Source organism: Charadrius vociferus, unplaced genomic scaffold (genome assembly GCF_000708025.1).
Source record: "Charadrius vociferus isolate BGI_N301 unplaced genomic scaffold, ASM70802v2 scaffold55, whole genome shotgun sequence".
In the NCBI taxonomy this organism is placed as follows: domain Eukaryota; kingdom Metazoa; phylum Chordata; class Aves; order Charadriiformes; family Charadriidae; genus Charadrius; species Charadrius vociferus.
Window position 1 is genome coordinate 1,663,439 of NW_009648444.1, and position 17,238 is coordinate 1,680,676.

The window sequence follows — 17,238 nt, forward strand, 5'->3', positions numbered from 1 at the left end:
TGAATAACCAGGAAATAAAGCCAATTTACAGGGCTCTAGAAAGCACGCAGAAGCTTTCACCAGCTTCCTAAGCTTAGTTAATAAAAAACAAACCTATATATTAGGCCCTTCAGAATAGAAACCACCTCTTCATTATGTTTCTACAGCACCTAGCAAAAGCAGGCCCTCCACTGGTAATTGAAAATGCCAGAAAATCCCAACACAACAGCTCTGCTTTCAAATGCTGTATTGGGGACCTTCTGTCCAGCTGACAGCCTGCCACTGCAGGATTTTTATATTTTTTTTTTAAACGATATGATATTAAAAAAAATATTGTTCAAGGCATTGTAATTTACGCCTACAGTTAGGAAAAGCACTGCAGTTACGAAAAATCCTGACAAAATAACTTACTGCCTTTCTATCACTACATTTGCCAGAGCGAAAAGAGACTGCCACCCAGTGGACTACAACCAAGTACATCAACTGCAAGCCATGACATTCAATATGGAATTGTTGAAAATTTTATTTTTAAGAAAGTGCATTTATTTTTAGGATTTTTCCTGTTAATATAATAATGTTTCAAATACATAAATTCACTTGTCATTCTATCCTGCACCTGAAAAATCAACATTTGCATGAAGGCACTGTACATATAAAGCTTTTCAGAATTACCAGAAAAAAATAATCTACCAAATCAAGCTTTCACCAGAGAAAGAGTTAACTAGTGCAATCACTCAGTTCAGAGGTGGGTTATGTTCTAAATGCAGCTTGTGCCATCCTTGGGAAGGTTTAAACAGAATTCACCTGTAGTATGGCAATGCTGAATAGCATACACAGATAGTTTAACACCTCTCGAGGTTTGGAGTTCATTTGTATTTGTAAAATCCTTCTCCAGTCTTCTTACCCAGCTTCTTTTCTTCTACCAGTTGATTCAGGAGTGGGCTGGGTGCAAAAAGAGGATTGTTGGGCTCTAACGAATGCCATCCTGGGGAAAGACATGGATTAATTAGTAACAGTTCTGTTTATACACATAGATAATAGAGATCTGCATCTCCTTAGAAAAATATTAAGAGGTCAGAAAACTGAAGGAGGTTTGGAACTTATTCTAGACTCTCTGAGACCCTTCAATACAGATTCATAAAGCAAAGATCAGTATCGATGATTATGAGCAAATCTAGCAATTAATCTTTAGCTGTAGTCTATTCTGAACACCTTATAAACTCTATGACTGAGGATTTTTAATACTTTTTTAAAGAATTAAGGAGAACTTTTAAAATAGAGTTAAGTACAATGAAATAAAACAAAGGCTACACTGAAAAGAAATTCAAGTGGAAAGAAATTCCAATTTGAATTTCTACCTGTGAAAGACATGATTGGTTCGAACAATATAACATTACTCCAAAGTACTGCTAAAAGCAAAAGAGGTTTCATTGAAGATGCTACTTTGAAAGTGATATTCTGCCCCGAAAAATATTTAAGCTGCTCATTCAAAATAATACAACCACCACCACCAAGCCATCACCAATTATGTCTTTTTTTGTTATTGTACTGACATTCATCCACTTATCAAGTGAAGTGAAAGGAAGATGGTATTCTTGCGTCTTTTAAGGTATTTACTGGGTTTCCTATTAATTGAGAATGAAAACGTGGATGGCAGAAAAAGGACAGGGAGTCTCAACATTTGTTGCTTTTCATCAGAATTTCTTACCTTCACTATATGTCTCTCTTCCCACTGATTCTTTTTAATTATATAAAGTTCCACTAGTATTATTTTTATTTTTCACTGGAACTTGGTGAAGTCAGCAAAACCAGCGCTGTTCCGTCCCCATGTACGTAGGTTGCAGGCATACAGTACAAATGCTGTACTCATATGGCATTCTGAGCTGAATTCTCATTCCCTTCTCCTCAACAGTTAAAAGTCTATGCCATAAACATTCAGTTTAAACTAATTAAGAATCAGATTTTCATTAGAATGTTCATCTACAATTTCACTAAAAAGGGGAAAAATAGAAGAAACTAAGCATGCAGTACCATCTATAATGTATTTGCTGGTATCCAACCCAACATAGTCCAGCAGTTCAAACGGACCCATGGGATAGCCAGCCCCAAGCTTCATAGCAACATCAATATCTTCCTTTGATGCATCTCCTAGAGAAAAGATTGACAGTTTGATGAACAGAGAAGATTCCGCATCTACTTGGAACCACTTATAAATAATTAAGAGAGTATTATTTCACCCCGGTGCAGCTCTTCACAGAAATCTCTGCACGTTTGAGAACCACAAAAAGTGGAGTCAGCATACACATGCTGGAGTATAAAGCTGAAACTCTCACCAAAAAAAAAAAAAAAAAGCCCTGCAGGCCCGCTTTCCATTTTTCTAGCTTCCTCTTGCATTTCAATACAGATCACTACACTATTGATGGAGACACAGCTACGGTGCTCAACCTATCAGAAAGACTAGAGCAAGAATTGGTCACTATGAAGAATCAGGAGCTTCTTTTAGTGTAAGTAAGGAAAGATCTCAATTTCACCTTCGTGAGATCAGCAGCAACTTTTGAATGATGCACAGGATAGAACTACCCTTACCCTACAACAGCCAGAAGGCAAGCGATACCCAGCTGATGGACAAGGCAAGCATGGGGAGGGGAGCAGTAGCAGCTGAGTAACATGCTTAATTACAGCAGCTTTCACTGGGGGATATCTGTCAGCATCAGATATAGCAAATAGGACTGACCTGAAGAGACTGTGAAAGTGCCGTCAAATTTGTGAATTCCAAAATTATTGAAAAAAATATATATATAAAAATACTCAGAAATGTGTTACTTCTACTTCAGTCTGTGCCTATAAAAATAGGAACCCTGCATTGCCACATTGTCACAGTTAACATTCACCTCATTCTTTTACTGGGAATGCATATTTTATACTGCCATGAAAGCAGATGCACCTCTACTGCTCATTTCTAATACATATTTTGATAAAGGCAGTGCAGTTCTTTGCAGATCTTGTAAAAAGGACGAAGTTAAACAAACGCCAGCGGTACTTGTTATGTAACCTCCATGCTCGACGTGTACAGGCATTAAGGGTGTCCAAAATTGTGGTCGACACAGTCTATGCAATTTATACACCTAAAATTGGAGAATGTTAGAAATAAAATTCCAAAAGCTCTGTAAAGAAAACCATTTCAGTGAAATTTCTGTATGAAGTAATAATTTTTATAATGTCTCCTTTTACATTTTAAAGCTGACAATTATTTTTTTTAAACTACATTTTATTTCTGAGAAACTGGGAATATTAGCTTTACTTAATAATATTTTCAGTTCCCCAAACACACATAAGTCCTCAACCTCTTTGAAGTGGATGCAGATGTACATACTTCTTTTATCAACAGATTTGTCCCACTTTGTCAAACGTGGGACTTGGCCACCTGACAGTATAAACTTGCATTACAGTACAATTAAAAATAGTAAAAGGGCAAACAAGGGTTGTATCCCCAGTTCATACTAGTCTCTAAGTTTAAAGCAGACTTTCATAGAAACTTGCTTGACTGCCTGTTTGGTTTTGCACTAAGAATAGGGCAGTACAGAACACCATACATTAATATTTATAATATGGCCCCTGTTTGAGTCATTGTTAGTATATATAAAAGGTATTTTGTCTATGCAAAAGTGCACATTTAACCCAAGGAGATTTTATATAAATAAAGACTCAAGGACTGACCCAATAAAATGGTATTTCAGTGCTCTGGATTGCCAGGAAAGAGACCCAAATTCATACTAATGTGGATGACAATCTGGCTCAAATGTCTACTTTGAGAATTAACGCAAAGGATATGATAAAAATTTAACCTGATTCAATGGAAAATATGAATTATAAGACAGCCATCAGGCTTTTCAAAACATTAACCAGCTTTTTAAATAGATTTCATTAAAGTTAAAAATTTATAAATTAACTTTAACAAGTTTGGAAGTATCACACTGTTAAACAAAATACAAACAGAATAAAGATTAAATCAAAATATTGTTTTGCTTCAGCAGAAAACAGTCAATTTTAACATACAATCTCAGTGACTGTTTTCTTCTACGCTTAATTAAAAGTTCTACTGTCTCCTGAAATATACATAATGATACATGTGACTTAACAAAGGCACCTCTTTTACACACACTGGAACACCCATACACTTTATTTAAAATTGTCACTTTTCCTAAGAGAATAATGCCCCCTCACATCCATGCCTTTGCCTTTCAAGTCACCAAAATTACTCTTTTCTCCCTTTGAGATGTAATTAGGTACATCTATTGATGGATAAACAAGTAGTGTTGGATTTTATTTTTTTCTGGAGATCAAACCATCCTTTCCATGTGCTATAAAAGAGATTTTTAATATTTAAAGCATATTTGGTGGAATCCTGATAATGGACTGCTTTCATCTGTAAAAAAGCAGTGATTTCAAAAACAAAATGTTTCAAATGACATTCTCAGTAGCACAGAACTATGAGCAGAGCACTTGAATAAAAGCAATTATACTCCATAATTTCCTCTTTATCCACTACATTATTTGCTTGTTTCCCTTTCAAAACAATTATCAATGCTTTGAAAAATTTAGTGGTTCTTTGGCGATTCATGATTATTTCTCCCTACCCTCAGTATTAATGTAAAAGAGACCAGCAGCAAGATGGGAGTTCCTAAAGAACGTATGTCTAAAAAAGGAGGTTTTATGAGGCAATAGTTGAGCCCAAGTCACTTGTATGTCAGCACCATAGTGTATTATACTACTTACCTCACCTGAAAATTGGTATTTTATTTCACAAGTCCCACATAAATGAACTCAGGAGAACTTTGCTAATAGTACCATTATGGGATTTTCAACCAGTTTCATTAACGTGGCTTGGGATGGAGAGAGTTCCTGATTAGTTGGCAGAGGATATTTTTACAACGGCTCTACGCTCACCTTGTCATATCCAAACCAGAAACATTTTCTACCACCATAGATTTCCCACACATGTAACTAGTACCTTCCAACTCTGCATACACTGACATTTCAAAGTGAAGACAAGGTCTTTCCAACTACACATATTGGCTCACATTCGCTGTTCACTATTCACTTCCAGTCTTTAAGGTCTGAAAGTTTTGAGGGAATCCCAAGGCTTTTCTGAAGGGATATAACATTCAGCAGTGTTCTATGTCAACGTTTCCTGAAATAAATATCGCAACCAGTACCTCTCTCAAAAAGTCGAACAGCTTCCATCATATATGGCACCAAGAGACGGTTTACGATAAACCCTGGAGTATCCTGTGAAAAGGAAAGAAGGGATTCTAAACATTCTTCACCAGTAATACACTTAAGCATGACACGACAAATTAAACAAGTGGATGAAGACATTTATTGAATCATCAGCTTCGGGTACTCTCCAAACTGTATTTTTCACATGATTTATCTGCTTAGTAATAAAACACAAAAGACGAATTTCACAAACATAACATTCATCATGACTGAGAACAATAAGACTACCTCAAGCCCAACTCAATTAATCTTAAAACAATTTAATGTGGCCAGTTGGCAAATGCCTTTTCTTTAGCAAAATTCTGCTGATACGATTTCCTGAAGGATATGAGAAGAGTAGTTCTTCCATAACAGTTTTTTGTGTGTTCACTACTAGAAATACTCCTGGCTAAATAGTCTACTTCTCCCCCACTGCTCAATGGTAACCATGCTTTTGAAAGTTAGGATCACTTCAACAGCAAACACCAATACTATCAATGAAAAGATAAGATATGTACTGTCAGAAGAACATAACAAATAGATAAAGAACTTCTCTTACACAAGCTTTAATCAAAATCAAAAATACAAAGAAAAGAGAAAAAGCTTTGCATTGTTTCATATACTACTACTGTTTCAGATGTTTATTGTTCATTCCATTTTATCTCAGTATTTAATCCAGAGAATTCCAAGCAACTTTTCTTCTACAAACAGGTATTTAAAAAAAAGAAAAAAAAAAAGAAAAAAAACGGTTCAGACATGAAGACTGCATTACCATCTAGTCAATGTATAACAATAATTCATATATAGTCATCATATATTCTGCAAGTTACATACTGCAAAACTGTGGCAGTAACAGGAAAAAAGTCAACTAAGGCCACAGAACAATTTAGCAGTACGGCCAGAATTAGAGTCCGGCATCCAGATGCTGGATTACTGGTAACTACCGGATTGAAGGCCCTTCTTTTTATGACCATATGTCTCCTGAGGGCTGTGAAACTCGAGGCAACAGCTTGCATAAAGCTATCCAGACCACAACTTAATGGATTTGGAAAAAGTGTGCTTAGGAAGTAGGGTGTTCCTCTAGAGAAAAAAAAACAAAGCTGCGAAGCAATGAAGATTAATATGGGTCTAGTTATTGCAATCTTAAGAAAAACTTGCAATGAGCACACACCATGGAGGATTCATCCAACTGCCTCACAGTACAAGAGGTAGCAGTCTTGTCTCTAGCATAGCTAAAGACGAGCTCCTGCTTAAGCTCTCCAGTCCAGTCTTCTGCAAGACTGGGAAAGAAAATTGAAAAACTGTAAACCCTGATAACTTGTGAGTTTTGCTGCTCTAGACAAGACATCTAGAGCACTCTACTTTGAGAAAATTTGTGGTAAACGTGGCTGTTTTCTTTGTCAAAATGCTTTTAATAGGGAAGAAACACTGGACAAAAAGCAGCCTGGAAATTCTTGAAGTGCTCATACATCTGCTAAAAATTACCACCTTAAAATTAGCAGTTTTCAAGAACAGACCTTCCGAATACTGTACAATCAAAACATACTCACCTTACAACTGACAGGACTCTTTCCTACTGCTTTACTGAAATCCACAAGCGATTCAAAAGTCTTTTGGCTGGTCATTGGAGTTTTGATGACCTGGGCAGAGGGAAGGTAGGAAGAACATAAGCACATTTATGAGCAGAACCTCTCTCATGTGCCAGTACAGCAATGATTAAACTATAATCCAGAACACTATTCCAGAAATTAAGAAAATATTTGTTTTGCAAAAAACAATTTCAGTGGATATATGTAACAGACATAGAAATCTACTTTAAAGACAGATACAGCATTTTGCACATTTTGAAATTGCATGTTTCTTAAAGACACCTTCATGCTCTGCTAGCATGGATGGTAGAAGGGACCATTCTTTGGAATCACATTTAGAGATTATAGTATAACAGAACAATTTTGAAAGCTACATCGCCTCTGTTGCCTTGGGAAACATGATGGCATCACTCTAGAGGACCATATTAACAGATACAGTTCCTGATATAAAGGGTTGTAACAGCTACCCTGTGTGCGATGTAAACACAACACAGACATTTAATTCTAAAGAAAATTTAAAATTTATCTTTCAAATTTGTGACACCCTCTTCTCTTTTGAGTAGTACATTTTCATGTTGATTTTCTTCACAACTGAGTCTTTTGTCACATGTAGTATTTTCTACACTTCACTGGAGTTGTGATGCATTAAGTCGTTTATTAGAGACCTACACACACACACACCCCCCAAAAGAAAGAAAAAAAAGACTTGCAGAAGCTGAACTGGTTGTGATATTTGTGTTGAAACTGACCTCCATGTGCAGTAACTGAAAACTGCTATACATAAGCAGTTATGGCTGACCCCCTTGTTCATACAATTAAGTCACACATAGATTTCCCCCATCCTAATGACTGACATAAGGCCAACATAAAAAATACTGTTAAGACTGAGGAAAAGGCTTGTTTCTAAATGGAAAAAATAGTGTTATTTTACTTTTATATTAGGTAAAAATATCTGAGATACTTAAATAAGACACAACAGTTTCAAGAATGAGGTTTTAATATACACTTCAGAATTTTGAAACATTAGCACTAGACTTTTGGATTAGAGAAAGAAATCCCCTCAAAGCTATGTGCTTCTGAGCATGAGATCAACAATCTATGAAAAGAACAGATAAGATTCAAAGGCACTGCAGTTTTACGACCCATGAAGGACAGCCTCCATGACAGAAGATCGACAATTTCAGTAATCTCTTTCATAGTTTTGGCCATTCTCTTGATTTTCCTCTAATTATTTAAAACTGAAACATCTGTTTTCCATAGAAAATGTTGTTCTACATTGTTTGTCAATGCCAATCCTGATTTACAGCAGTAGATCTGAAACAAAAGCAAAGCTTTAAAAAGTATATTTATTTACTAATATTGGCACCTTTCAAGATCAATTCACTAAAAGCACAGCTTCTGTGTTTTAAAGTTTTTCAAATACAACTCATCAACTGGAGCGACTCCAGGCTAGAACGTTCATAAGTCAGGGAAAAACCCCACGAATTATAAAGACTGACCACAGCAGTCAGACAGGGATTGCCGTTTTGGTTTTTGCAAACGATAGACATCTGTATTTTTCAAATCTCACACAGGCTTAGTTTAGATTTCTAAAAACTGATTTGGTTTAGGCCTGAAACAAGGCATAGAAATAAATTCCTGCCAACAAGTAGTTCTTAACACAGAAATAAATAAAGCCTATGTTAGCCTAAGGAATTATGCTAAAGATTTCTGTTACCTCTGACACCACCTACAAAATTCCTCCCTTTCCTTCTGACAACATCTCCCCAGAGCGTTTAGTCACAATATACGGGATGTGATATTAAATTAACAAAAAAAAAAAAAATCCACACAGGTCCAGAAGTTAGTGAGACAGAATTTGCGAGTGTCTGAGCCCTCATCAGACAACCATACTCTGAATCAAATTTGTTAATTTCAGCCAAAAGGTTCAAACATTTGAAAAGGGGGAGGAAGAGAACGATACATGCAAAGACACAGAGCAAGCAACCGCATAATATGCATTTTAATGGGAAACAAGCAAAAAATATAATAAAGTGAATCTCAGGAGTTCAAAAGGCAGGCACAACATATTTGAAGTGCTTGTCACCGAAACAATACTAGAACTCATCACTCATGGGACAGAGCAAAAAGATTTACAGCATTTAAGGGCTGAAACTTTGGGGCAGAGTGGTCAAAATACAAAGTTTATTTTCACTTACTCAAGAGTTTTTAAGTTCTAGCTAATCAAGGTCAGCCATAACAGGCGAAGGTGAGAAAAAGGAGAAGAGGAGACACCTGTCGTTTTTTCCTGCAATGTGACCTTTACTTTGGAGGCTCAGATACATACTTATATCAGATTATTTCTTGTTCTGCTCTGCATTGCAGTATTGTTAGAAATTGCATGATGTAGCCAAAGAGAGTACATTTAGAAAAGACGTCTGAAGAGTTATGTGAAAACTTCTTTTTACACCTCCTTAAAGGCTGGGAAATATTGTAATACTTCCAGACGAATCATCTGGAACACTGAAACAAACATGACTAACGTTGTTTCAAAAGTCACAAGGCAGTAAAATTTCATCTCACATGATTTTTATCGATTTTCACACTGGTAACAATCAAATTCTTCTGTCAGTCATCCAAAAACTTAATTTAGGCTGTCAGTAGTTCTTATTAATCAGCTTGCTTGCGTGCCCGAAACGACCACCATAAACTATCTGTTGGCAGTTCAGTGGAGAACTTCAGAGCCTCGAGACTGAAGGAATTACCTGTTCTCTGCTCAACCTGCCCCTCAACAGAGACTGCACCACCCTCTTATCACTACAGGTAGCTTATTCCATATCAGAAGAGCTGCAAGCTGAGATCTACTCTTTCATCTAACTGATTATTTAGTGATGACAATTGCATTGCCGCGCTACAGTTGTTATTATGATGACGTTACAAGACACTTACCTCCACGAGCTTCATCATAGGCACAGGATTGAAGAAATGGAGACCACCAAATCGGTCCTGCCTGGTGGTCGAGTTAGCCAACTGTGTGATCTGCAAGGATGACGTGTTACTTGCAAATATCGTATGCCTGGAAAAAGGAAACATATGGATTGCATAAATGACAGCTATTTTTCTGACAGTGAGAGACTGGTGTACTGAACATAAGTAGACATCCATTGGCTAACCATCCATAGAATTGTCAAAAACATCCCTGCTGATTATCATGGCCCTTTTGCTGAGGTGTAAGTACAGCAATGATGAAATAACCACTAGAAGGGCTGTGTGAGATTCTCACTCCTGAATAAGTATGTTGAATACTTGTATTAAGTGACAGGTAAAAAAGAACCTGTAAGTAAAAAACTTTTGTTAACTCCCCAGATATATTCCAGGTAATTCCTTCAGCAATCCTGCAAACTTAACAGTATTTTTTTAATGTTAATCATTTACACATCTACAGAAACCAAATCATTCGCCATGTCAAAAATGCACTTTGGAGCCTCAAGAAAACTTTTGAATCTTTTTTTTTTTCTTTATAATGATCAATGGTAGACATGAGGAGCGAACCTACCAGCAGAGCAAAGAGCTGATAGAAAAAAACAGAGAAAATACAAAAACTGCTGTGCATAGGAAACCACAAAGGATACACAAAATCAAATATGTCTTAAAATTCTTGTGAAGTCCTTTTCCAGACAAAAACCAAATTTACTAGTTGCAATTTATTTTTTTTTCCCAGAAATATCTCCGAACCCTAACAGCTATACTGATATTACATCAAAAACTTACAGAAATGGCTTTTTCTTCAAACCACAAAAATCAGAAATTATATTAGAGATGAAACTCTACCCTTTCATTCTGGGTTGTACCCTACTGACCTTACAAAAAGTTATCCTACTGGACTCGTCAAATATTAATCTATATTGGTATTTTGTTTACATTTCACCAAGACATAATTAAGCTTTGCAACAGAGCTTTCAGAAGTTATGTCCAAGTCGTGGGGACATCTTACAGTGGCATTAAAAAAAACCAAAAACATTTGGGGACAAAAAAATAACAATTTCCATTTTTTATTATGTTTTCTCAGATTTTGAGAATCTGTTAAGGAAAAGGATATAAAAAAATCTTGAGAATTCCCATTTACATTTCTTACAAATATTCGTTTGTTATTTCCCACCATAAAGTGGGCCTTATACTATTCTGCAGTGGGGTACTAAAAAGAGTGTTCTACATTTCATAGTTTTGACCTTGCAAGGTCAATGCATCCAAAAGACACTTAGCTTCCCTGTAAATCTGCCATTGTACAAAAAGAATTCAAATATTCCTATAAAAATTAAGTGTGTTGATTTGTGAGACATAATCATTGCTATTGTTTCTATCTGGGTTCACTTCAAGTAAGAGAGCATCACTTCTGTGGATAAATACTGTAGCCTCACGCAACATAAAGCACTGGGGAAAAAAAACATTGCATTTATACTGTGTACAAGGGCATTTTATTTACACTTACCGCTCTGACCAACCAATTGATTTAAATCGAGTTTAAAATAGAATTGGTGCCATCTAGTGGGTCAGGGGAAGACATTAAAAATAGAGTCCAACAGGAGAGAAACATGCCATTTCAATAAAACTGACTCTTACAGCCCAGCTGCATTACACAGTGAACACTGAACAACACTTCTTTTGTAGCAGTTTTATAACACACTGACTCTAACACAGTAAACAGCTGAAAACCACTGGCCAGCTCCTAGCCAAGTTTCCACATCTAAAGATAAATCCTAGACCAAGAGATGTCCACAGATATCCCCACCACCCAGAAATAAACAGAAACCAAGTATGCAAGCGCTCTTAAAGTGGATACCCAAAACTTCTTTCGTCATGTTCATCATTATCCTGTTTGGAAAAGTGCTGCGATGTTTAAACTCCCAAAAGCCACAAAGAATGTGGGGATATTCTATAAAAACCCCAGCCTGACCTTTTTAAAATGGAAATGGGAGACTGACTCACTTGAAGAAAAGGAAAACAGAACTGAAGAGTGGGTAGCAATGCTTTATCGCCTGCTCTGAAGATGATGACCATGCAACACAGTAACAATTACCATATTAGGAGGATGAACACTGAGAGGAATGTAACATACACGAGCAATTTTGCAAAGTTCCAAGAACTTAAACTAGTATGCTCTCAGACTGATGGCATCCAAGAAACAGCACTCACTGTTTCACCTGCGCAGGTACCCAGATGAGGAATACCCTGAGTCCCCGATGCTCTCTGGGGTTGCCAAACTCTCCCAGCTCATTATGTTTTCTCTGAAAACTAAAGAGAAATTCACTCCTCACCCCCAAATAAAACTTCTCTCAATAAAGAATAGCTTTCCCATCCCCCTCCATTTACAGATCCACTTTCAGAGGAATTACAGTTCTTTTATAGAGAAAAAGGAAGTTAACTGTGTTTTGGTTTTTCAATGCAACGCTTTGGTTTTGTGCTGTCCCCAGACCTATCTTCATTGGAAAGGTCATCACAGCGCAAAAATGAGAGACAAACATATAGCTCTGGCAGCTGAGGAAGCACATGAGACATGGGATACAGTACAAAGGAAGAAAAATGCAAGGTTTCACACAGGTCATGTTCCAAAGGCATAATTCATCATCTTGTGTGAGCAACTGTAATACATAGCACCTTAGGTTTCCATCAGCCACCCCTGCGCTAAGTCCTGAGATCTGAATTAAGAGAAGCCCTCCCTCCTCAGAAGCCTGGTCTTTCGTGATCTCTGCCTATAACCCACGCTAACAGTGCCATCAACGCCCAGGGCCCCACAGAAGCAAAGCTTCTCCCGAGACTCAAAGCTATCTTTAAACAAATCCTGTCTTCGTTACCAATCACCCACAAGTCCACCACTCCCATTAAGCCGACGCAACAGCTAGTCCATGTAATAGTTTTAGAAATTTTGAAACGTTGAATCTTAGAGAAGGCTGTAGGATGCCTGCACTGACAGGGAGAGCTTTCCATTCCACTGGAGGCATGAACAAAGCCTGCTGCTTCCTTCTAACGCACAGAAAAACACTCACTGGACATTTCTGCCTTTCCCTATGCTACTCACACAATCTGCAACTCTATACTCCTCACATAGTTACAAATTATCCTTTGTATCTAATAGCTAATACCTTAAACACTTGGCTACTAACTTTCACTACTTTACTAGCATTTCTTTCTTTCTAGTCATCTAGACTTTCCACACTGCAACCCATATTCTTCACCATTCACTTCCCATTTCTTTATCCTACATATAAGATTTTTCATCATTTACCATAATTTCCAATTATCCCCTTAAAAAGGAAAACTTCTCATCTAATGTAACTTTTCCCAACCCTACAGAATCATACTTTTTGCCACAGGAAGGAGCATATCTGAACAACTCCCAGTATCTTTTAGCAGTCTGTAATGTAAAATCTGATGTTTCTAGGCAGCTATACTTGTAAACAGCTCGATCTTATGAAAAATAGCCTCAGGTATATTATATGTATAAAATATACATATTATTAAATGAGGCTCCAAGTCCCTGTGCCCACTTTTCCTTGCTGACTGGTTCCAGACAGTTTGCCATTTAGTACACTCTGATTTGCTCATTAGCTTTGTCTGCTGAATATGGACAAAGACTCAGGCAACCAACGATCTGGTTTCACAAAACAAGCACAATTGAATCATGACAAGGAACCCCAATAACTGCTGAAGGCAGCTACTTACTTTTGTCTGTCTAATGGTAATGGCAAGTTACCCTGTGCCCAGTGCCCAGCTGTTTATGATCATTTATTGCTTTCAGAAGTACCAGGTAATTTTGATTAATGACCATATGAGACAGCCTGAAAATCTCCCCAGGCTGAAGTCAACTACTGATAACATCTCTTCTCTCTTGACATTACATTCAAGCTACAGCTTGCCTAGTTCTTCAGGTAATACCTCTTAGCCAATACCCCCAGATTTAGCTGTACTAGTTAAAACCTCAACCTGAGGCAGTCAAGGTCTTGTGATCCTGAGTCATCTATGACAAGGATCAAGCTTCTGAGACTGCATGCTCAGCTTAACAGCATTTTTGGGTTTGGACACAATTCAACAGTAACTTCTAACAGTTACCAAATACAGTTCAAAGAAAGTTCCAGGGACTCTAACATGTGTGCTAAGGAATTATTTACCCTTTTACCTCACACAAAATAACCAGCAACGAGCTATGTCCAAACTCTTATAATACAAACTAAGTTTAGTTTGCTTAAGCCACTGTTGAGCTAACTGTGACTTACGGCTATGAGGCTGAGATTTCTTAAAACTGGTTCATGCCAGGTGCACTGAAAACAAATATTGTATCATCCCAATTCCCTATTTAAATGTGGGAACACATACACTAACCCTACCCCATGTGTACCAGAACAAACTTACTCTACTGTTGCGCATTTGCACGTGGATTTAGATTTAAACTTGCTGAGTAGATGGACAAACTTTATGACTAAACAAACTCAGAAGCAAGTCAAATGAAGCACTGCAACAACTAAATAAACCTGATGAATACACCTGAAAGTGTTTGTAACATATACACCTGACACAACTATTCCATACCACGTGACAGTCTGGCATTAGTCTAAAGCAGAAAAATTCATTTAAAAAAAAAAAGGAGCTAAGAAAATGCAGAACTAATGGTGTAAGAATAAAAACAGACAATACAAAGGTCTAAGCTTCAAAATGTAACAGGAAAAATACACATACTCTGGAGCAAACTTATCCAGCCTCTTGAAGAGTTCATTTTTAATTTCCTGGTTCTCCACAATGGCTTCTATCACCAGATCCGTGCTGTGGACCACTGCTACTGCATCTGTGCTTGTTGTGAGGTTCTTCAGCGTCTTCTCAATGAACTCAGCACCAGCCTGAAACATTTTCATGAAGTTGCAATGTCAATTTAGAATGATTTAATTTATTTTTACATTAAAATCCCCTTACATGCTCTGAAGTGGTTTTGAGCCCTCAAAAATTCAGGCAGTCTGCCACATTTCCAAATCAGTGATAAAGTTTTATGTTGGTACAGATACGATGCTTTCACTGACAAATTTTTCCATGCCAATCAAATCTGCTTCGGAGCAAATAGGAGACCTTTGAATTCATTGTTTTAGGAAGACTATTTGCTGCAGTTCAACCTTCAGCATAAGAGTCTGAGTGAATAACTGGTTGGTCAATCAGTAGTTTCTGAGACAACCTGGACTTGCCCTCCATAAAGAGGAACTTTTCCGGTTTCAAACCTTTGCATTGTTTTCATTCAGTGGTTATCAGTTTCACTCCTATGAACAGGTATGTGCTAGTTATGAGTACTTCAGGAAATGAAATGGCCTACACTCACTATAGTTTCAGTGCAAATGTGGGGAAAAAATATTCTGTTTTCTGCCAATCACTGACATAGTTTGTGAAGACAGAAATCAAACAGAACTGCAAGACTTTGAACCAAGGGTAAATGGAGACATAGCACAAGTAAATGCATACCTGCATGCTAGAATATAATGTCACATATGAAGTACAAGCATTTTTCAAAACAATTTTCTTTTGGATTAAAAGACCCTCATAATTATGTATGTACGCTCTGATTATCCTGGTATTACTATAATTTTTCTTCTGTACTCCCTCATGCAAACAAGCCCTTTTTTATTTCCTTTATCTGCTGCATCATTCATGGTGGTAATCATCAATAACAGTATATATTATACATGTTAATATGTATCAAAAGAATTGAATCTGCTGTGGAATTTAGAGAAACAAGCATAGTAACAAATAACCCTTAGGACATAAATTTAGATGCATCAACTGCTCCACAGTGACTTGCTGGATATAAGTCTTACTCAGTAATGTAAATGCAAAGTATCTTACACATCTAATTCATGTTACTCCAGGGTAGTTAAAATTGCACTCTTATTTCACTTGCAGTAATCCTGTGCCCAAGCCTTGGGGGGCAGGGGGGAAGACTCCCTATCAATGTATTAAGACACTTTTGTTACTATTTGCTTATGGACAAAACTGGCACATTCCGAGGTAAGCACTCATAGATTGCTATTACGTTAGGATGAAAAATTTGGCACCATTTCACATTTAGCATCTGTTTTAAAAGGTAACCAAGTTGTTTTGAATCTTTATCTCAAGGCTGAAGTCTACAAATGAAAGAAAATAAGGTAAGACATCTTTCAACCACCCTAAATTAAAAAAAGAAAATCCAAGTTCTTTGGCACACTGGAGAAAGTTTTCTTTTTAAGCCAGATAATTAACATGCTCTATATTGCGGCCAGCAGGTCAAGGGAGATCAGCCTCCCCCTCTACTCTGCCCTGGTGAGGCCGCATCTGGAGTACTGCATCCAGTTCTGGGCTCCCCAGTTCAAGAAAGACAGGGATCTGCTGGAAAGGGTCCAGCAAAGGGCTACAAAGATGATTACGGGATTAGAACATCTCTCTTATGAGGAAAGACTGAGGGACTTGGGTCTCTTTAGTCTAGAGAAAAGAAGATTGAGAGGGGATCTTATTAATGCTTACACATACTTCAAGGGAGGGTGCCAGGGGGATGGGAGCAGTCTTTTTTCAGTGGTGCCCAGTGATAGGACAAGAGGTAATGGGCACAAACTTGAACATAGGAAGTTCCATCTTAACATGAGGAGGAACTTCTTTCCTGTGAGGGTGGCAGAGCACTGGCACAGGCTGCCCAGAGAGGCTGTGGAGTCTCCCACTCTGGAGACATTCAAAACCCGCCTGGACGCTGTCCTGTGCAACCTGTTGTAGGTGACCCTGCTCTGGCGGGGGGGCTGGACTAGGTGATCTCCAGAGGTCCCTTCCAACCCTGACCATTCTGTGATTCTGTGAATGCATAACTGTAAACAGTATCAGAACTTCCGTATGGTAGTTTTATTCTCCTAAGTTCTCCTAGAGGTATAAAGAAGATGATGTCAACCTCAGGCTTATCTGCAAATTTCTTCTTTGTCACTCTCTTCAAACTCTCTTCAATTCCTTTTGTGGACTTCTTAAGGATTTCATCTGACTGGTCTACTAACACCACAGTATGACCACTGGCTGCTGCAACCTGAAAGTTAAAAAAAAAGATTCAACATCAGTATCACAAAACAGCCACCATATTGATTTGTATTGGGGCAGACAAGACACTAGGCAATGAATTAGGCAAAAGAGAGCTAAAGAACACTGAATGAAGACTTATGCACTTTACTGGAAAAATCATAAAAAACTGCACACAGTTGTGGTGAAGAGGAAGGGATAAAGGTCTTAAACAACTTGAGGGAAAAGGAAAAAGAAACCCATTTTTCCCCCAAGCTGTCTGCAGAATGCTACCTGCACCTGGAGACACCTCAATTCTGTGGCTATGGCTACAGAATGAACAGCATACTTGAAAAGAGCAAGTGGCTTAACTGTGATCCTCGGATCTTGT

The 17,238-nt window shown here is 37.6% G+C and overlaps 1 protein-coding gene across 1 annotated transcript in view; it reads right to left on the reverse strand.

Moving 5' to 3' along the window:
- Window positions 1-486: 486 nt before the first annotated feature.
- HADH (hydroxyacyl-CoA dehydrogenase) overlaps window positions 487-17,238 on the reverse strand; it is a 21,589-nt gene continuing 4,837 nt past the window's right edge. Inside the window, exons 2-8 of the mRNA XM_009885521.1 lie at window positions 16,750-16,878; window positions 14,538-14,695; window positions 9,756-9,882; window positions 6,789-6,878; window positions 5,196-5,268; window positions 2,011-2,127; window positions 487-964 (exon numbers count right to left, since the gene is read on the reverse strand). Coding sequence (XP_009883823.1) covers window positions 846-964; window positions 2,011-2,127; window positions 5,196-5,268; window positions 6,789-6,878; window positions 9,756-9,882; window positions 14,538-14,695; window positions 16,750-16,878 — 813 coding nt within the window. The 3' untranslated portion in view covers window positions 487-845. The remainder of the gene's footprint in view (window positions 965-2,010; window positions 2,128-5,195; window positions 5,269-6,788; window positions 6,879-9,755; window positions 9,883-14,537; window positions 14,696-16,749; window positions 16,879-17,238) is intronic.